General features: G+C 41.6%; 1 protein-coding gene across 3 annotated transcripts in view; it reads left to right on the top strand.

Moving 5' to 3' along the window:
• cd99l2 (CD99 molecule-like 2) overlaps positions 1-17,173 on the top strand; it is a 27,586-nt gene extending 10,413 nt beyond the window's left edge. The window contains exons 5-12 of one of the 3 annotated variants that reach the window (XR_013962734.1): positions 2,065-2,145; positions 3,340-3,393; positions 8,413-8,481; positions 9,823-9,876; positions 10,480-10,599; positions 10,775-10,840; positions 11,928-12,920; positions 13,032-17,173. Coding sequence is in view for 2 of the 3 variants with exons in the window: in XM_080742414.1 (XP_080598540.1) it covers positions 2,065-2,145; positions 3,340-3,393; positions 8,413-8,481; positions 9,823-9,876; positions 10,480-10,599; positions 10,775-10,840; positions 11,928-11,989 (506 nt within the window). In the remaining variant the exon portion in view is untranslated. Of the gene's footprint in view, positions 1-2,064; positions 2,146-3,339; positions 3,394-8,412; positions 8,482-9,822; positions 9,877-10,479; positions 10,600-10,774; positions 10,841-11,927 lie in introns of all 3 variants that reach the window. The other 2 variants (XM_080742414.1, XM_080742415.1) reach the window with 2 other exon arrangements.
• The last annotated feature ends 5,327 nt before the right edge of the window (positions 17,174-22,500 follow it).

Genomic DNA, 22,500 nt, shown 5'->3' with positions numbered 1-22,500 from the left:
GCGCCATCTGCTGGGCCATTAATAGGAACAACAGGCTGAGCAAGAACCCTGAAGTGAGATTATTGGGCGTGTTTTTTCCCACAGTAAACAATAACAACGGCTATCGTCCTAGTCCTATCGTCCTATAGTTGATAGCAATACAAACGTGTGTGTGTGTGTGTGTATGTATGTATCCTAACTTCCTACTAACCTCACTACCAGATGAAAGTCTCTTCCCCTCCATGCGCCCAGAGCTGCTGCCCCCCCGCTCCCAGTCCCCCACCATCACAAGAGCTCCCCCTAGAGGCCGCCTGCCTGGTCGGTACCGCTCATAACGCCAATACAACCACTCTGTCCTATCATTCTCACCCTGTCCCTTTATCATCATCGGGGGTCCTGGGCCCTGGGTACAAGGATTCACTTCAATTATTTTGTGCTCTAACTGTTGAAAAATAGCAGATTTACAAGCTCGCAGCGCGGAACTCGGTGCCGCGCTTTGAGCTTGTAGATCTGCTATTTTTGAAAAATCTTGAAAACTTGTGCAAGTCTTTGAATATTTCAAATCCTTCTACGTTTAAAAAAATATATATATGTGTGTTTCTATGTCAGAGGTGCTCAGACTTTTTCACATGAAGGAACACCCCAAAATGACAAGTATTTGGCCACAGACCCCCATCTCAAAATATTTAGTTCCAGGGACCCTCAGAAGCAAAATTTGAGTTACAAATGTTGGCTTAAAAAAAATACATATATTCAAAGATTTGCACTCATTTTCACGACTTTTCAAAAATAGCAGATCTGCATATATGTATATCTGCTATTTTTCAATAGCTAAAGTATAATATAATTAAGGCCCTTCCACCTTGGGCCCTAGTAACTCAGTCACACTTTTCCCCCCTTGTGACGCCCCTGCAACCCCCCATCCCCCTCCATTGTTCTGTGTCAACGCCACTGGTGGAACAAGTACTCACATTTCTAACTGAAAGCTGTCTTCGTTGTTTTGTGAATTAATTATTCATGTACATGTTGTATGTGTGTTAATACAGTATAACTTTTACAATCGGGGTGGTTGTACTGTATTTGGTCTCCCTGCTCCTCTATTGAGACGGTTTGACACGACCTTTGACACTATCCTGTTTCCACCACTGGTCAATGCCTGCTCACGTTGTCGCAAAGTTGGCGTCGCCAAACAACGACGCCGAAAACATTGTTTCACGGCATGGAGATGACTTGTTTGACATCAAATAGATAATACAAAATGTACTTTTGCACACTATGTTTTTAGTTGGGGAAAAAAATGCCTTATGTATTTTTTTGAAAATGTCCATATTTGTAGTCCCAGCCCAGGGGATGGCAGTCACCCTCACCCCTAGTAGCCTATATTTTATACATTTCTGTTTTTGCAGATTCATCAGATTTAGATCATGGGTGCTACAAATGGACGTTGTTCATCTCAATCCACAGCCATCCTACATGTGACATGTGACACAGATATTATAGACAAGTGTTTTCTTGGCAACCATACAGTTAGTAGACAAGTGGTTCTCAATGTGGGACCTCAGAGGTCCTTGGGAGGGTTTCCAGGGGGTCATAAGACCTGAGGCCGATTCTACAAATGCCTTCTAAATCAGTAGTTCACACACTGTCAAGATTCTTCATTCAAAAATAGCAGATGTACAAGCTCGCAGCTGCGATTCTTTTTAATAGCCAACTCTAAAATCTAAAATGACACGGATGCTTTCCCTTGTTGTAATGGGTTAATATAGCATTAAAGTAACTTCAACCCTATTTCATACTTAGAACATTTCAAAATAGCAGATCTGTAAGCTCACAACACGTTGTGATGCAAACTTTTGCTTGTAGATCTGCTAAGAATCTTGACATTTCTTTCTAAAATTTTGAAAAAACATCAATCTCTTATACTCCCTCAAACAACATATTTTTCAGATGGGGGTCCACAGCCTAATCCAAATCACTTTGGTGGTCCTGGACATGAACTTGTTTGAGAACCACTGGTCTATGTCACCTTTTATATGTTTCTGCCCTGAAATGACAGCAGTGTTCTGACGTTTTGACCTCTAACAGCCAGTGATGACTTTGACCTGGCCGATGCTCTGGACCCAAACAACGACGTAGGAGGCAAGGACAAGAACAAAGGACAGGGAGGTCGGTGGAACTATAGCCGGGAGCTTTTATTTTGAAATAGATAAAAGCTATTTAAAGGCCAAGAACACTTTTGTGGAGGTTTGGGTTGTGTATACAGTAGTTACCTTGCAATGAGGTAACTCCAAAGGTGGCCTGAAAAAACAAAGAGAATTTTACAGTTGATTATAAATAAAAGCCTCAAAAGTCTAGTATCTGCTCTCGTTCCATAGGGATATCCCTTTGGAGTGATGGTTAAGATATTGGACTTTGATGCGGGAGACCCGGGTTTGAAACCGGGTGGGGAGGTTCGGATCACCTCTGTTACATTGGTGCCGTGACCCGGATCCGGGCTTCCCCGTAGGAGGAGGTCAAAGGGGGGTGAGTGTGGCGGAGAGAGTCGCAGCCCCAGCCTGAAGCCTCAAAAGTCTAGTATCTGCTCTCGTTCCATAGGGATATCCCTTTGGAGTGATGGTTAAGATATTGGACTTTCACGCGGGAGACCCGGGTTTGAAACCGGGTGGGGAGGTTCGGATCACCTCTGTTACATATATATTCCTCATTGACTTACATTGTAAAAGAGTGACTTTGAGAGCTGTACAATTAAATGTAAGTCAATGAGGAGCAAATTTTGAATAATCCATTTGATTTCTCGCTCACCATTGGAGTTACTACACAACCCAAACCCCTACCAGAGTGTTTTTGCCCTTTAAAGGACCACATCACCCATTTTCAACCTATCTTCATATAATTAGTCCTCACCAATGCTCACTATAATATGGCACCATTTTTGTCTACTCGGTCTGTGTCTCAGAGGAGGGCTGTGGACAGTCCAGAAACTCACATATCATCCACAGTATTATATAGGCGACCATCGATGTGGGAATCCGAGCTAATAGAAACGGCAGGCTTTCTATTCCTGCAAAGATTGCATGTTATAATTGAAGCTATTGTTCTTGCTTTAACATAACATGTAAGACATTTTTAATCTTGTTTGAAATGGCCAAATCTACCATCGATGATGTCACTGGTAGGCGGGTTTCTGAACTGTCCAATGGTACCCTATTATATATTATAATGAGCATTTTGTGAGGACCAACTTGATTAAATGTACTTAGTGATTTTCCATAACTGTAAATGGGCATCTGCAGCAGAGAGGGCGGGGTTCTGACGTACCCTGTTGAGTCGGTGTTGACGTCATTTCATGTGATTTGCCAGACAAAGAGGCTGGTGGGACGCGGGGGGACGGACCCCCCAACACAATAAGCGGGGGTAAGACGAAGAACCCTCGACCTCTGACTTAGCGTGTTCGTTCTTACCGCATGTCACCTTCTGTCCACTCTCACAACATACGGTGCAGCTATCCCCTTCTCACAAGTTGATGTAAGCTTTTGGTAAAATAAAAAAGTATATTTTGGTCAACGAGTGCTTGTCAGAAAAAGCAACCTCTTTGGCTCAAATCCTAGTATTTCTAGGGCAGTGGTTCCCAAACGTTTTCCTCGAGGGCCCAAAAGAGAAATTAGCTGTCTTCCTGGGACCCTATCCCGTATCCCTTGCCTTTGGCTGTTCAGGCCTTTCGGGGATAACAAAAACAGCAGTTTAAGAATATTCATTTTCCAAAATGGGCCTATTTTATTCCTCTACCGCAGTCAGTCCCATCATATCGTCTCTGTCGGGTGGAAACCTCATATTATATCCAAAAAAGTTACCTTTCATGATTCAAGTAAAAAAAAATTGCTTGAAACGTGTCGCTTCGTGGCACGTTTCGAGCATGTCAATCTGCTACTTTTCATACTTTTGTGCGTGATGCTAGTATGATCAGTTATGGCATTAATTTATGGAAGAAACACACAAAAAGATGAAAGATGAGAGGTTTCTGCCCGACACAGCAACAATATGAATAACGTGACAGATAAGAGGGACATGAGGGGGGGCTGTGGGTGCGGCCTTTACCCTCAGCATCCTATACTAGCTAATAAGCTGGTTACCAGGACTGGAATGAAATGCACTCCTTGTTGTGAGAGTGTGCACTTTATGCACTGAGCTGCTACTCTGAGGACTAGTTCAATTCTACCTGGTTGGTGGTGGGGCTTTGTGTGCTTCTTGGCCAGTGTTCATTTTGTCGACTAAGACTAAGACTAAAAGACTACTAAGACTACTACTAAGATTTCGATATTTTGTCGATAAGACTAAATATCATTTTTTTACTATATATGCACATTTTTTAAAATATTTCAAATAGCTGATCTGCAAGCTCACAACGTGCAGATGTAGATCAGCATTTGAAGTATTTCAAAATGTTTTTCAAAATAGTAAAAAAAAGGCAAAGAAGTTAAGGCATAAGGCATAAGACCTGGATCATAATAGAGCCCTAAGTCTAAATCTAAGTCTAATGCTGCATTCACACTGAGGGAAGCCAAGCTAATGGTTTGCTTGGTAATTCAATGTAATCTCTATGAAAACCAGCTTTAAAAAATTCCAAGCTTTTTTTCCAGCTTGGAAATGTTAAAAGCTGGTTTGCATAGAGATTACATTGAATTACCAAGCAAACCATTAGCTTTGCTTCTCTGTATGTGAATGAGGCATAAGACTAATGGCTGTAAAACCTAACACTGGTACAGTATGTTACTGCAATGAAACTAAAGCCAAATACATATTTTATGTATGGTTTAGTTTGACCAAGCAACAGGCAGTAGAAGACAATGACTTGTTCAGAGTTATGTGGGTATATTTAGCCCAAAAGACTGAGTCTAAAAGACGAAGACTAAAAGACTAAGACTAATTCCAAAAGACTAAGACTAAAATATTTTGATATTTAGTTGTCTAAGACTAGACTATAGACTAAAACAATTTCAGAAGACTAAGACTAAATCAAAATTTGCTGAAAAAATTAACACTGTTCTTTGCTCCACTAAAAACCTAATGCCCTGTAGTGCGACAGTGCTTCTTGCTCCTTGCTGAACCTATAAGTGATTTACGAAGCTGTTACCTTGTTGGATGGACGTTTCATTTTCAGCGAGCATGTGGACGGAGGATAAATCAAAGGGACACTTTGCAGAGTTTCAACCTAAATCCCATTGTTCTGATGTATTGTCCTTTTTTTCTTTTAGTTTTTTTTTTTTGCGTTTATTTGATAGGTATACAGTGGAAATAGATGTGGAATATGGAGAAAGAATAGGGTAAAAGTAGAAAACAAGAAGGAAAATAGAGTAGGGGGGAGTGACATGCAGTGGCAGGAAATCAGAGACTAACTGTCAGGCTTTAGACTAGAGCCTATGTGGAACACACCCTAAACACTCTTTGTTTGGGTTTCTTCTCTGCATTTCCACATTAAATGTTAACATCGGAAAGCGATGACATCAAACGTTTCATGGACTCTGTGCGCCTGATGAGGAGATGACGTCATCCTTTGGTGATGTCATTGTTTTATGGAGAATATATTATATCATATATTTGCCCATTCAATCCGGTATACTGTATATTGTCGTTGTCGGGTGGAATCCTTGTATGTCCAAAACAGTTTATTTTGTATTTATCGTTTTAAAAAGTGATTTATACTAGTGAAAACAGCCGATCTACAAGCACACAACGCCTCGTACCGCGAGGCGTTGTGTGCTTGTAGATCTGCTGTTTTCACTAGTCTTGTGCGACAGTCTTGTATGATGAAGCAGGGTTTACTTTACGAGAAAACGTACAAATTTGAAACTCGGAGATACAAGGTTTCTGCCCGACAGTGACGATATATTAAAACACAAGTTTTTCAGAGAATGGTTAGTATTAAGAAGGTATTTGTAGAATCGACCTCAGGTCAAAGTGGGTTAGAACAATGGTATTTATGTTGGAAATTGGCGAAGTAAGCCTTTTAAGCTTAACTCTTTGCTGTTTCTACCATCATTGCGTCTTGTTTCTAGTCTCTCTTTCCTACTCTCTAGTGAAGCAGCCTTGGACTCTGACACACAATGTCTTATTTTAAAACCCAGTGGTTCTCCTCAGACTGTCAGGAGGGAGGAGACAGAGATGTGTGTCAGTGTCCAAGAAGAACACATGACTTCCTACTGATCCCTGGGATTCTGTTACCATGGTTACTCCCCGGGGGAGGTGTGCATTCACACACAAACCATTCCCTAACCTCACACACCTGTGTCTGTGTATGTGTATGTGTGTGTGTGTGTGTGTGTGTGTGTGTGTGTGTGTGTGTGTGTGTGTGTGTGTGCGTGCGTGCGTGCGTGCGTGCGTGCGTGCGTGCGTGCGTGCGTGCGTGCGTGCGTGCGTGCGCGCGCGTGTGGTACATGCATGTGTCAGTTTACACATTAACAGGCAAGGCGTGTCCTGTGCACGTGCGTGTGTGTGTGTGTGTGTGCGTGTGTAACCTGATGTCATCTTCTTCTGGGATGCTGACTGTCTTTGATGATGTCATCTTCTGCGGCTGGTGTTGATGATGTCATCTACTGTGGCGCTTGTGTATTGATGATGATGATGATGATAATAATAATGATGAGTAAGACAATTAACCCCCAACTTACAACCCCAAATCATATGTAAGCATACAGTGACAAACCAATATGTGTTGTCCAATGTAAAACTCGAGTGACTTCCTGACTTGGCCTATAAATAATAGAAATACGAGTCAAACTCATGGGTTTCATTTGTAGTCCTACACCGGCCATGTTGAGGACCAACTCAGGTGTTCTGATTAGTGTAGAACATTAGTTCTATGCCTGTCCTCAACATGGCCGTTTAGGACTAATGGATTCGAGGCTAGGTTTCTCTCTGACAGCAACGATATATACTGTATATTTCCAAATAGTAGCCCAGGCGTTTAACCCATTTAGGCCTGAACACATTATGACGCAATATTTTATGCTTTAAATATAAAAAAATAGCAGATATACAAGCTCACAGCGCGGCACTGAGTGCCGCGCTGTGAGCTTGTAGATCTGCTATTTTTGAAAAATCGTGAAAATTAGAATTTTGACCCGATTCTATAAGTGTCTTTTGAATCCTTCTAAGGTTTTTTGAAAAACCTATGTTTCTATGTCAGCAATCTGGCCAGCCATCGTCAAAGAAAAGGTCCTTTTCACTTAACTGCAGCTCAGTTAGTCTGTTCTTGAGAGACTACTATGTCAGTGGTTCTCAAACCTTTTCATGTGAAGGACCCTCAAAATGATATTTATTTGGCCACGGACCCCCATTCAACATCTAGTTCCAGGGACCCCCCCAGAAGCAAAATTTGAGTTACAAACGTTCGCTTTGAAAATACATATATTCAAAGATTTGCACACATTTTCACGACTTTTTCAAAAAATAGCAGATCTACAAGCTCGCAGCGCGGCACTCGGTGCCGCGCTGTGAGCTTGTATATCTGCTATTTTTCACTGGTTAAAGCATTCAATCATTTCTAGACCAAAATAGATTTGAATGGCGCTTGATTTGTAAAATAAGGTCAGAGTCTTGTGTACTACTACTACTATTAGTTAACCAGCTACTATTTGCCCCTTGGCTTCTTACTATTTGGAAACGTACTATTTGCTGTTGACATGACTCATGATGAATCAAGCTTTGACCATGGAAGCTTAGACCTGGAACGCTTCCATGGAACTCTAGATTTTAACAACTTTAACCATTATTTTATGCTTTAACTATTAAAAAATAGCAGATATACAAGCTCACAGCACGGCACGGCACTGCAAGCTTGTAGATCTGCAATTTTTCTAAATCCTCTTTTTTTTTTTAAACTCATGTTTCTATCGTCAGTGGTTCCCAAACTTTTTAATGTCATGGAGCCCTAGAATTATATGTATTTTGCTGCCGACCCCCAAAGATTATTCAAAGATTTGCAAAAAATTCATGAATTTTCAAAAATAGCAGATTTACAAGCTCGCAGCGCGGCACTCGGTGCCACGCTGTGAGCTTGTAGATCTGCTGTTTTTTAATAGTTAAAGCATCAAATAATGGTTAAAGTAATAATGCGTTCCAGCCAGGTCTTAATTAGTTAACTGTTAGACAGGCTATAGTGCCTCCTAGTGGTTCACCTGAGTGTGATGCAACAGTTCTGTCCTCTCTCACAGCGCCTGGGCTCCTCTCTCAGTCTCAGCTGATGTGAATTCATGTGTGAAACACGGCAGGGCTCAACCAAACGCAGACAACCTGACAGCACACGTGTCAGAAAGTGACACGAGTGTGCTTCTCTCCTCTCTCCCATGGTGCGGTCGGATGGGCAGCGGCGTGGGTGGTGGTGGTGGGTTGCCAGTTTACGTTGCGTGCTCACGCTGCTAAAATCCCCCTTTTCAGGTTCCTTTTCTGATGACGACCTTGCCAACGTCGGCAAAGACGACACCTACAAACCCGACAAGGGCAAAGGTAAAAAAAAATTACAAGTTTAAAACAACGAATTGTATTTTTATTTGTATTTTATTTTTATGATTTGATTTATTTATTTATGTTTTTTTTTTGGTTTTTTTTATCCTTCAAATGACAACCTCATTGTCACTGTTCATATACATGCACATTTTATTTATTTATGTATTAAGAAAATATTCATTCATTCATTCATTCATTCATTCATTCATGTGTTTTTTATTAAACAGTAAGAGCAGAATATGAGCTGAAATCATTTGAGACGATTTGGGCCAGGATAAGGCCAGGCTGCAGCTGCAGCTGCTAAGCAGAACCAAGAGGAGAGACAGAGCACACTTTAATCCACTTTTAGCTGCTCTGCAACCCGTCTCGCTGACTGTGTATAGTTTCAGAGGGATTCGAGGGTCCTCCTCCTTACCTACCAAACATTTAATGGACAAGGACTGGTCTCTAACTGCTATAACTCCATTGTCAGCTATAACAGAACACGCCATCGTCCACTGTTGGTCTATTGTGTTCCCAATAAAAGCTGGAAGAAAAAAGGATATGTGACACAGACTGGATCAATTACACCCCAAAGCTATGGAACTCAATAGAAGATAGATAAAAACCTTAAAACCTGTCTTTTTACTTTTAGCCTTTAACCAGCTTTGCACTCACTCTCGGCTGCACTTTTGTATTGCACTCTGTTTCTGTTCTTTTTTTTTTAACCTTAACTACCTCAAGTGGGTTTCATTTCATTCTTTAAGTGGTGCTATCCGCTTCTATGACTGGCTTTGTATGTATGTATGTATGTAGCATAGTATGTATGTAGCCTGAAATTGATTAACAACAGATTGCAACACAAATAGGACCACAGCACCGCTTAAAAAGACTATAAGGCAATAGGTAGTCAGTAATAAGGATGCATAAGGAAGTAGGGAGTCAGTAAATCAGGCTATGAGGATTCAGTAATAAGGATGCATACTGTCACTGGCATTAGGGAGTCAGTAGTACAGTATAAGGCTGCATAAGGCAATAAGGACCCATACTGTAAGGCCGTGGGGAGTAAGTAATAAGGGAGTAAAATAAACTCATCAAAGACAGCTTACTTCACTGGTTCCAGGGACTCTAGGTTCCTTTAAGGGGGTTCTAAATTGACCCTTACAGGTCTGTAACTTTGACAGTGTACGAATGGAACCAAATGGACTCTGACGGGTCCATTTGGTTCCATTTGTACACTGTCAAAGTTAAGGTGGAGACCTTCAAATTTCAAAGTTTGAGAACCACTGGCTTACTTCCCACTGGGTGTGGTTTTGTGGTGGATGTTTTGCCCAGCAACAATAATGTCACTGTGCTTTGCAGGTGGTCAGCCCAGCGGTGGAAAGGATACAATCGACCAATCAGATGAGAACTATGGTAAGTGTACTCCTATGGGATCCATTAAATGGATCCTGTGAGCAGGGACACGCAGAGAATGTTAGAGAGGCAGGGGCTGACATTTCTAAAAGGGCATTTTGGTGAAAATATCTAAAATAGCAGACGTCCAAGCTCACAACGCGTCGCAGCGCGAAACGTTGTGAGGTCGCCTATTTTCGGTGCTTGTCTGCTTGATAGCACACTGAAGTATCAAGTCAATACTGGACATGTGGCGTACTCTGACAAATATCATTTGTTTGGTTTCGTTTTGCACACTCGTGAGTTAAAGTAATATTTACACATCAGATTGCTTACGGTCATAATACATTTTGGATAGTGCTCTCAAAAGATATAAGCTAATTTAGGTCTTTAGTAGGGGGCATGGAAAGCCGGTCTACTGCATTCATACGTATATAATGAAATCATATAATCATATAATTAACATCATTATAATTGTAATTATTATTATGTGCATGCATGTATATTAAAACCTGTGTGTGTGTGTGTGTGTGTGTGTGTGTGTGTGTGTGTGTGTGCGTGTGCGTGTGCGTGTGCGTGCGTGCGTGTGTGTGTGTGCACGTGCGTGCGTGTGTGTGTTTTCAGACAACATGGCTGAGACAGGGACCATCGCGGGGATTGTGAGTGCAGTTGCCATGGCGCTGGTGGGCGCGGTCAGCAGCTATATTTCCTACCAGAAGAAGAAGTTCTGCTTCAGTATACAACGTGAGGACGCATCCATATGATTATCATTATCATTGTGATTGTGATTGTGGTTATGATTATGATGATTATCATTACATAAAGCGTTCAATGTTCTGTATAAAACACGTTGAATTGTCTTGTGGTTGAAATTGGCTTACCAGAGGATGTTGCATTGTTTGTTGTCCCCATCCGACAGAGAGCTTGAACACTGACATGGTGAAAGCTGAGAACCCTGAAGCTGTGGTCGCTACAGAACCACAAGGTAAACGTCTCTCTCTCTCTCTCTCTCTCTCTCTCTCTCTCTCTCTCTCTCTCTCTCTCTCTTCTCTCTCTCTCTCTCTCTCTCTCTCTCTCTCTCTCTCTCTCCTGCCCAGAGGGGTAAACACCTCTGGGCGAGCTCCAGGTTGAACCCCAGGGCGCTCAGGCGCGTATAGTTCTTCTGCTGTTAGTTAAACTTATTTTATCTTATCCAACCATAATGCTATCTTATGGGGCGCCCGCTGGCCTACTGGTCTAGGCGCATACCACATACTGTAGGCATTGCTGCCTGACGGCGTCGCCGGTTCGATTCCAGATCCGGGCGACCTTTGCCGCATGTCTCTCCCCATCTCTCCCCCCATTTCCTGTCAGTGTACTGTCCTATCCAATAAAGGCATAAAAGCCCCAAAACAAATCTTTACATTTTTTTTTTATCTTATCCAACCATAATGTTATCTTATTTTATCTTATCTAACCATAATAATTATCTCATCCAACCATAATGTTATCTTATCCAACCATAATGTTATCTTATCCAACCATAATGTTATTTTATTTTATCTTATCCAACCATAATGTTATCTTATTGTATCTTATCCAACCATAATGTTATCTTATCCAACCATAATATCTTATTTTATCTTATCCAACCATAATGTTATCTTATTTTATCTTATCCAACCATAATGTTATCTTATCCAACCATAATGTTATCTTATGTTATCTTATCCAACCATAATGTTATCTTATCCAACCATAATGTTATCTTATGCTATCTTATCCAACCATAAGTTAGCCTTATCCAGCCATGAGGCCCCTATAGCGGCAGGAGCCATATCTCCTGTTTCCTTGATGTACAAGTACACCCCCTGGACATGGCGCTAGTATGTCGCAGGGACTTACCCCCAATCTAACCCTTGATACTGAGTGCCAAACAGGGAGGCACCTGGTCCCATTTTCCATAGTCTTTGGTATGACCCGGCCAGGAATCGAACCCGACCTCCCAGTCTCAGGGCGGACACTCTACAAGGTCACTGAGCTGGCGTATCCAACCATGATGTTATCTTATTCTATCTTATCTTGCCTTACAGTTCAGCAGACGCTGTTGGAGCCCGCCAACGCCGAGCCTCCCAGCGAAGAGAACGCCGTCTAACACACACACACGCACACACACAGACACACACACACATACACACACACACACACACACACACGCACGCACACACACACACACGCACACACACACACACGCACACACACACTCGCACACTATGCTGTCAATCTGAAGGTCATGCACCACATTGTGAAGGACATTCATAGCTCCTGGCTCCCCACAGAGCCATGGAGATACAGACGCTGGTTCCACTAACAATCAGAACCTGCTGAGGTTCTAGCCTGCTTTGAAAGGGTCCTCTAGAACCCACTACTGTTTCCTTGGTTGACAATTCTGACCCCTCACAACCCCTACGTAACAAAAAACTGGAAGAGTGGCTGCCTGAGAAGTCTGGGCAACTCAATGTTAAATTGGCAGATTTAAAATACAAACTAAATGTGTGCTTCGGGGAAATGGTCTGAAAGAATGTGTAGTATACATGATTTGAACCTGCTTGAACATTGAACAGCCTAAAAGTAACAATTGCTTAAAGCATGAACAAGTTAAATAAATGTAGGTCTGATAACGATGTTATTCACGTTCAAACCATTTACTTTACATTACTTGAGGCCATTTTCCAAAGCATTCTTTCGTTCTTTACCTTTTCACATATTGGAAGAAAATAAAAGTGTGCCAATCTCATTGAGATGGCCAGACCTCTCAGGTTCCCCACTCTTCCAGTGTCCCACATAACACAACTCTTGCCTGTTAGAATGTCCGTTGACCAGCTTCCGGTCACTTCTTGAACTCTACCCAGCAACGTAAGATCCTCAGTGTTCCTTTAACTCAGCGAGTGTAGTGTCCACGTGTTAGAAGCAAAGCCTTCTTAATGTGAAAGAACCCCCAAGTTTGATATCCATTAGACCACGGTATGCCCCCATTGGTTTTTATCTCTAGGACCCCAATCTACACTGTAAAAAAAGACATATCAGTGTAACCGTAAGGGTCCATTTGGTTCCATTTGTACACTCCATTTGGTTCCATTTGTACACTGTTACAGACCTGTAAGGGTCCATTTGGTTCCATTTGTACCCTGTTACAGACCTGTAAGGGTCCATTTGGTTCCATTTGTACCCTGTTACAGACCCGTAAGGGTCCATTTGGTTCCATTTGTACACTCCATTTGGTTCCATTTGTACACTGTTACAGACCCATGAGGGTCCATTTGTACACTCTCAGAGAACTGTAAGGGTCCTTTTGGTTCCACTTGTACCCTCTCAGAGACCCTCGAGGGTCCATTAGGTTCACTCGCGGAGGTAAATCAGCGCTGAAGATTTTGCTGTGAATCCACGCTCTTTGAAAGCCTGCCAAGTGAACATGTATATTATAGATACTTGTATGTCTGTCTGTTTATTTATTAGACTGTTGAAACACCACTAACTCTGCCTGTTTACACAAATGTCCAAAAAGAAGGGTTCAAGCACGGGTCGTGTTCTGCATGGATTATCATGGAATTGATCCGCTAATTGCTCCGGGGAAAAGGTTGAGAACCACCGCGGTATACATTTGGGCAATCTTTACAACAAAGAAAAAGAGAAAAAAAGAATCTGATTGGAGGTTGACACTTCAATCGAAAGTAGCCTTGTCTCGACCTGATTGGTGGTTTTGCTTTGACACCTTAAAGATGGAAGCAGCGATTGGACAGTGCCTAAACCTAAGGGGAAAGAATCATTGTCGACGCACAATGATCCAAATTGAATGTTTAACTAAAGGGAAACGTTTCCCATTTTCATCCTAAAGCGCATTGTTCTGATTGGATCTATGATACAGAGTGGCAAAAAGAAGGAAAAAAGGACCCTATGTCTTCTGTGCATTTCCCTATGAAATGTTGTAATCTACGCATTAGTAGATTAGTTATTGTCTATAGCAGGGGCCTTCAACTTTCCAGGTCAAGGACCCCTTAGCTGAGAGAGAGATGAAACAGGGACCCACATTGGATTCAAGTTAAACATGTGTTTTCAAACATTTAACCACTTTGTACCTCAATACTTTGTAAACTTGACCTTTTGGCTCTGTTCTTGGCCTGCTCTTTTCTCCCTGTACACCAAACCTCTTCGCTAATGTTCCCCCAAGAGTAGGGATGCGAGGGATCAAGTGGTTAATGTAAACATTAAAAAAAAGTCCCCATCATACAAAGATTTGGCGGCCCCCCCCTGTAGTATCTCTGAGGACCACATAGGGGTCCCGGACCCCCTGTTGAAGACTATTGGTCTATAGTGCGGACTGGGAATCACCAGCCGTTCATTTCAATTAAATTGCTCACCCGGCGAATATTCCTCCTCCTTCCGGGTATAAATTCCTACTTCATTGTGGCAAATAATAGCATGCGCTGTCAGAATTTCACCAGTTTTGTGTGGTCACCGCATGCTCACGTCACAAACTACCCTGAGCCCATTGGTCAAGCTATGAACCGATTCACGCTCTTGGTTCGATGCCATCGTTTGCGGACACAGTCATAGACATAGGGTAAACATTTTGCCACATCATATTATTGATTTTCTCACACCAGAACACATGGGGTTTAGTTTTGAAAATCTGCAAATGTTCCCTTCAATGCCTGAACCAAACTTCCTTGAAACGTATTTCCCGGTTAGTCTTTCTCTGGTGTCTCTGGTAATGTAGACAGAGTATTTGTTCTTTTTACTAAAGGTTCCCCCTGGAACCCACTGTATGTTTTGTCTGTAGGGGACGCAATTAAGGTGGGCTCCCAGGGGGTGTGAATCTTCGAACAAGTGCTTCAGTTTATGTGGTGTTTTAGAAGAAAAAAACAATGTCCCTTTTGTGTCTCTCTTGTATAATCCTTCTGAAGTCTTTTGTAACATTAATACCATTTTATATAATTGCCTTGCCCTCAATGGGAGAATTCTGCAGTTCGGTGAAAAGAAGTTACTCTCCGTAACTGTTGGGTGGAAGCCTTGTATGTCCAAAACTGTTACTTTTCAGGAAATGGGGGGAAAAAAAGAAACAATGCCGTTATTATTTAGTCTCAAGCTCTTAATACTTTTCATTGGTTCAATATTTATAAAACCCACAGTCACATTTAACCACTTTCACTTTCTATAATAGCCGATATAGCTCACAATTGCAATGTCGCGCATTGTTGTATGCTATTTTCGTGACTTTCGCGTCACACACTCGTATGAAGAAGTGAGGCATTATTCTACAGAAAAACAACATTCAAACTTGACAAATGGAGATACAAGGTTTGTGCCCGACAGCAACGACTTAAAACTTTGTGTATATTAAGTAGAAGCTGTGTTTTTATAGTGTCCATCTAAAGAACTGGCATTGGTTTTATTAAGGACTTTGCCTATAATAACCAAGAGCTGCTTTTTGGTGTTGAAGACAGAAGGGGTTTGTTGTAAGAAAGTGGCCTGGGTTTCCTCAAAGCCTCCTAATGCAGAGCATTGTTGCGTGTACAAATTTGTCAAGTAGTGCTGTAACACTAGTCTGCTATTGAAGTGAATTGATAACAATTATATGTAGATGGATAATAAGAAAATAAAGTAATAGGCCTATATAGCTTTTAGAAAGGTGTAATATAAAAGTATCACGCTCCCAAACAACATAAAAACAAACACACAAACAAATCAACAAGCTGGGTCACCGTTGTATTTGGCGTTACACCATATCTCTCCACCAAAAATAGTTCAATGTGACACGCTTTGAGCTTGTGCGTCTGCTATTTTTGGAGAATGTTTCCCCCAGAATTTGAATGCTAGGGTTCAAGTGCCTATAGCATTTCAACATGCTAATGCAAATTTTTTTGAGTTCCATTGGGTACAGCGCACGCCGCACGACGATGTTCTCTGCATTAAGGCATTGTGTTTTGGGGTTGCACCAGGCACTGGTAAGGGTGAGGGTAGAGCTTTCAAAGGTGATTTGTGATGAAGATGATACTACTACTATTACTACTACTATTACTACTACTACTACTATTACTACTACTACTACATGCTAACATTTATACTGTCTTTTATTTTGTTGATTCCGTTAAGATGCCACTGCGTTAGGCCTAGTTTTTTTACTCTGTAGCACAACGGCGCCACTTGCCAAGAATACAAGATGTTTTCGGCGGGCGACACTGCCGTGCGATGGCGTCTAAGACGAAAGCATTAGACGGCTGCTCCTACAGGAGGGTAAACGACAGCCAATAAGGGTGAGCCTGGGATATGATCACTACTCAATTAACGCCTTAAAAAGGTCTTGTGCTCTACCAATCGAGTTTCACTGAGTTCTAGGAAAAAAGGACTAGCTTTAATTTTCTAAAGGTAGCAGCCTTATGTATCTTTCTATTCCAATTGTGAAAGTGAGATACGCCATATTGACAATGTGTCACGTGCCACTGTAGCCTAACTGTTGCCCGAGAATATCGGCAACAGCGTTTACAAATAGTCGCATGTGAAGAATGTAGTCACGTACAAGTCGTACACGATGGCTTTCGAGTTGAACGTTGTCTCTAGTGCTGTGCCCTGGCCAGCTAATCCCGGCCACAAGGTGGCTTGAAAGTATTTAGTAAAGTAGTAAATCAGACATTTGGTTGATGTTAAAGGGGAAGCTTTGATTTTCAACCCGAAACAAAGGCATTTAGGATGAAAATCGACAAAGTTCCCCCATAAGAAGCTCATAAACATTGTTGCACATTCCCTGTAAACGTGTCCCTGTACATATATTTATTTCTTGATTGGCTTAACAGTATTTACAAGAGCTAATAGTATTGTTGTTAATCGGACCAAACCCCCAACCAGCTAAAAACATATTTTGATGTAAAAGCACATTTCTTTAAGCTTCAGTGAAAACCAAGCGAAAACGGTAAAGCTGCGGTTGCTCTTTTGGCTGTCATATCCCAGGGTTGATCCCTTCAACGCCGACAGTTAACCCTCCATGTTTATTGAAGTACGATCATACTTGAGATTATTGTTCTTTTTTTGTAAATGACGTAATTTATGGCGACATGAATGAACATTGAGTAGCAATATTATAAAGCCTTGTTGTTGGGTGTAGCTAGCCTTATAGGGTGTCGAATAGAAGCATTGCTTTGTTGAGTGAGGGTGCAGTCAGAAAGGAGATTGATGTGTTTGCCTGTAAATACTGCTGTGAGACGTCGTTGTTTTTAAACTCCCCCCCCCCCCCCCCCCCAGTGAATGAGCGTTACAATAACATGAGAAGTATGCATAATCCTGAGCCTTGTCTCAATGTGTGAGTCATTTTATTTTGCCTTTCTTCACTTTGTGTGTGAGTGACTCCTGTCTTCAGTGGTTGAAGTTGTGCTCTAATTTAATTTGTTTACTTGGGCCAGGGGTGTTCAAAGGGGGCCACACCCAAGGGCCAACTACATCTCCTGACATATGTACTTTCGGTCGGACCATAACAAAGTCACATAGATATGCATCGCATTTAAATGATTTTTATTGAACTATCATCATCCATATCAATGGTCTATTGTCAGATGTGTGTGCTCTGAACGAAACACAAATTACTCAGCCTTATTCACTTTACCGAATGTAACCAGACGAGCAAAGTAAACGGGCACGTGCACACATAGACATCAAAGTGCGACCCGTTGTGAGCTCGGAGGTTTGCTATTTTCGATATTTCCACCAAAAGGCCCTTTAAGAAATGTCAGCCCCTGCCTCTCTAACATTCTCTGCACGTCCCTGAAAGTAAAAGATAGAATAAAATAGCCTTTCTTTGACTCCTTCACAATGAGACAACAGGGAACAATTAAGGAATCTCGACAGATTATAATCTGGGATTGGGAAATTATTCTCAGACGGTGCTGGCGGGCCGTTTATAATACAATTTAGGAATGAAGCTGCAGGCCGTATAAAATGTGTCCTCGGGCCGCATTTGGCCCCCGGGCCGCACTTTGGACACCCCTGCTTAGGCCATAGAACAGTGCTTCCCAAACAGTGTTGTGACTCCTGTCCTGAGTGTGTAGATTTTCACTAGTTTGGGTCCCTGCCCCGGAGAGACACGAAAGTAAGCCATTTACCATGAGAGGGAGTCGTTGCCTCATGCCACAACCCTGAAACAGTGGTAAATCAGCCAACAACCCACGACCCTCGAATGGTAAATTGCTTTTTCACTTCTACCATATAAATGAAAGAAAACACAGTTGTAACTTGCAAGGTTACAACTGCAACACAACATTGGGCGGGGTCCATGAGCCAACTCAAGGTTGTTGACTGATTTACCACTGTTTTAAGCCAATCAGAATCCAGTATCTGAACATGTGACCACAAAAAGTGGTAGAATGTCTCTTTTGGGTCACAGGCTAAACTAAACTACTGATCTAGAAGGCTTTAAAGGCGAGTCAGCAACTTGAACGTGAAGACAGATAGCCACTTTGTTTTTTTAAGCTGCACTGCACAAAACAGGCGACCTCGCACAACCCGTGTTTATCAGACTGCAGCCATGGCCCGGTGTGACCGTACCCTTAAAGGGATACTTCACTTTCAAAAAAGCCTTTGGTCATTTTATCATCTAATCGTAATCAGGCTTTTATGAACACCCTGGACAGTTTTTAAGTTGCTTCATTAAATATTTAGATATTTGATGTAAATGTTATCAGGTTATCATGTTATCCGGTCCAGGGCTGCTCCCCATACACGCCCATTGTAACTTCAAACTACATTTTAACCTTGATAGATTCATTAAAAAACACCCATTATTTTTTCTGGTGACTCATAATGCCCTCCTAATACGTGAGTATGCCGTGTTTTTTTCGATAACTTATTTCATTTATCTTTAATAATTATTTTTCGTATTTTCCATTTTCCCAAAGAATTATTAGAAATAAATGAAAGAATGTATAGAAAAAACACAGCCTGCTCACGTTCTAGGAGGGTATTATGAGTCACCAGAAAAGAATTATGGGTGTTTTTAATGAATTTATCATGGTTAAAATGGAGTTTGAAGTTACAATGTGTGTGTATTGGGGAGGCGTCCTGCAGGAGTAGGGCAAATCTCTAAATACTGAATGAAGAAAATTTAAATCTGTCGAAGGTGTTCATAAAAGCCTGATTAGACAATCAAATTACCAAAAGTTGAAAGTGATATATATATATATATATATATATATATATATATATATATATATATATGTAACGGAGGTGATCCGAACCTCCCCACCCGGTTTCGAACCTGGGTCTCCCACGTGAAAGTCCAATATCTTAACCATCACTCCAAAGGGATATCCCTATGAAACGTGAGCAGATACTAGAATTTTTCAGGCTTCATAGAACTGAACATTCTAATCATATGTCATTTCAACAATGACTACTGGATACTGGAACTTTATAGACTGGTAGAATTAAAGAGGAGTATGATACAGTATCTAGGCTTTACAAAAGACATGTGCATGGGGGGAAAAAAACTATCAAGACTGATGATGCCTTTTGAATTCTTTCTTGTTTTATTTTCAGTGTGGAATGTAAAGAAGTGTTCATGGCTCTTTCAGGAATCACATTGTTAGACAGATCTGATTACATGGGAAACACACATGGAACAATTAGATGGTTCACACTCACGGTGCATCAATTTATCGTCGGGTGGAACCAAACATGTCCAAAACTGTTACTTTTCAGGAATCAGGATTCAAATTAGGGGTGGGCGATATGGTGATAATTATTGTTGAGACGATACAAAGTCTCCACGATATGCCTTTTCAGAGATATCGTATATATCGTGATACAATTGAAGAAATAAATCCTGTTTAATCGTTAATACAGAGATTCATTGCATAATTCAATTTAAACCTGCATTTTGGTCTAAATCAACAACAACAACAACAACAACAACTTTAAAATGTCAAGGTCTCCACTTAACTCTGAAAGTATACAAATGAAACCAAATGGACCCTTACGGGTCCATTTGTTTTCATTTGTATACTGTCAGAGTTACATACTTTTAAATTGTTCAATTTAGACCTCCCAATAGGAACTTAGAGAGTCTAGTTTTTGTTAAGTAACTTGAAAAATAACCATAAAAACCGACGTGAAAAAGAATCATGATAAAATCGTGTATCGTGATACAGCTTGGGAAAATATCGTGATATTGTATTTTTCCATATCGCCCACCCCTAATTCAAATTCAAAAGCATCAAAAGTAGCAGATCTACAAGCTCGAAGCGTGGCACGAATCTGTTACTTTTGTGTGTACTTTTGTCTGTAGTATGATCAAGTAGGACGTTAAACACAAAACATACGGATATAAGGTTTCTGCCCGACAGCGACATCATAACAGTGGTTCTCCAGTGGGGGTCCAGGGACCCCTCAAGGTTATTTGACGGTGGTTCCAAATGGACCCTTTCAGGCCTGTAACTCAGAGAGTGTACGAATGGAACCAAATAGACCATAACAGGTCCCCTTGGTTTCCGTTTGTGCACTCTCTGGGTTATGGCGGCCCTTGAAACAAAATGAGCTTAAAGGAATGTGAAATGAACATCTCAACTGGATTACTTTGCAGCAATATTTAAAGTCATGCTGTGAAACCTTTTTGACAACACCTCTGGTAGTAATATGGTCATTTACTTTCTGTTAAAACCACAATTCTAGTAGGGGCAGACACCCTTGACAAAACTATAATTTTCTGCTATTTAGAGAAGTGAAAGAGAATATTACACGTTATTACTTTACCCTCTTGAACCCCAGCTTCCCTATTCTGGGGGGGGGGGGGGGGGGGGGGGGAGGACACTCGCCAAAAATAGCAGTTCTACAAGCTTAGAAACGTGAAGGCAGCACGCGTGACCACTTCCTAAAAGTTTCAGCCGTGAAAGTGGTGTGTAAAATAACTATAGGAATGGCACAGAAGATTGTTAGGTAAAGAACGGGGAGCTGAGAGATTTCTAACGTTGATAGCAGTCAGGGGCGTCACACCAAATTCTGGGCCCTGGGTAGTAGGTACAAGGATTCACTGCGGGCCCCCCATGAATGTTAACTATTGAAAAATAGCTCACAGTTACTTTGCACCGAGTGCCGCTCTGTGAGCTTGTAGATCTGCTATTTTTGAAAAATTGTGAAAATGTGTGCAAGAAACCCATGTTTCCATGTCAGTGATGCTCAAACCTTTTCATGTGAAGGATCCCCAAAATATTTAGTTCCAGGGACCCCCCCGGAAGCAAAATTTGAGTTACAAATGTTCGCTTAAAAAATACATATTCAAAGATTTGCACACATTTTCACGACTTTTCAAAAAATAGCAGATCTACAAGCTCGCAGCGCGGCACTCGGTGCCGCGCTGTGAGCTTGTATATCTGCTATTTTTCAATAGCTAAAGTTACTAGGGCCCCTCCACCTTGGGCCCCAGTAACTCAGTCCCACTTTCCTACCCCTTGTGACGCCCCTGATAGCAGTCATCTTGTCACATCAATGTTCGTGTCAATCTGACCCTGAGATTCAAAATCACATTATCCTAAAAGTGAGTAGCCTAGGTGCACCGATATGGAAATTCTTAGCCGATACCATTACCGATGTTTAAAATAGCAATTTATCGGCATCAGCCAATAGCTTATTCCAAACATGTCTTTAATTATTTTGTTGTTACTTGTTATTAGCCTATCTGCCCTATGCCAGGGAAACAGATAAATCTTCATTAAAAAAATAATACTATTCAGAATCTGCTACCTTGGTAGGCTGCAGAAAACCAACACACCCAGGGACGTGCTGGCCATTGGGAAAAGCGGGACAACTCCCGAACGGCCGGTCCATTCCCGGCCGGTCCAGGACGGCCATTAGGAGGAAAAAAAAAAAAATGTCGGCCTTCGTTCCATTTTGTGGGCTGGGCGGCCAACAAAGTAAATCGTCACTGTCGGTTGCAAAGCAAAGCCCTGCTTCATCATACAAGGCTGTCGCACAAAAGTAGTGAAAACAGCAGATCGGCTGTTTTCACTAGTTTAAATCATTTTTAAAATGATAAATACAAAACAAACGATTTTGGACATACAAGGTTTACACCCGACAACGACGAAATATAACTCATGTAATTGGCCCACTGGCTTGTCACTTGTCATGATCTGAAATGGCAAATCTTTGAGTAGCAGCAGCGCTATAGAGAGAGATCTCTCTCTCTATAGCGCGCAATGAGGGCCTCTACAACTCTTTTTCCCGGGCTGAATCAGGGGCCCAGCACGTCCCTGAACACACCAACATAGCCAGCGTAAAATATATCGTCGTTGTCGGGTGGAAACCTCGTATCTCCAAGTTTCCAATTTGTACGTTCTTTCACAAAGTAAAGCCCTGCTTCATCATACAAGGCCGTCGCACAAAAATAGTGAAAACAGCCGATCTACAAGCACACAACGCCTCGCACCACTTGTAGATCTTTCACTAGTTTAGTTAATTTTTAAAACGATAAATGCAAAACGAACGGTTTTGAACGTACAAGGTTTTCACCCGACAACGACGATATGCTACCCGATAAATCATCTCTGTCGGGTGCAAACCTCATTATGTACCAGAACTGTTACTTTTCAGGATTCAAATTCAAAAACAGCAAGGATAACAGATCTA

This window comes from Nannobrachium achirus (assembly GCF_963921795.1).
Source record: "Nannobrachium achirus genome assembly, chromosome: 14".
Classification (NCBI taxonomy): Eukaryota; Metazoa; Chordata; class Actinopteri; order Myctophiformes; family Myctophidae; genus Nannobrachium; species Nannobrachium achirus.
This window is presented reverse-complemented; position numbering and strand designations above follow the sequence as displayed.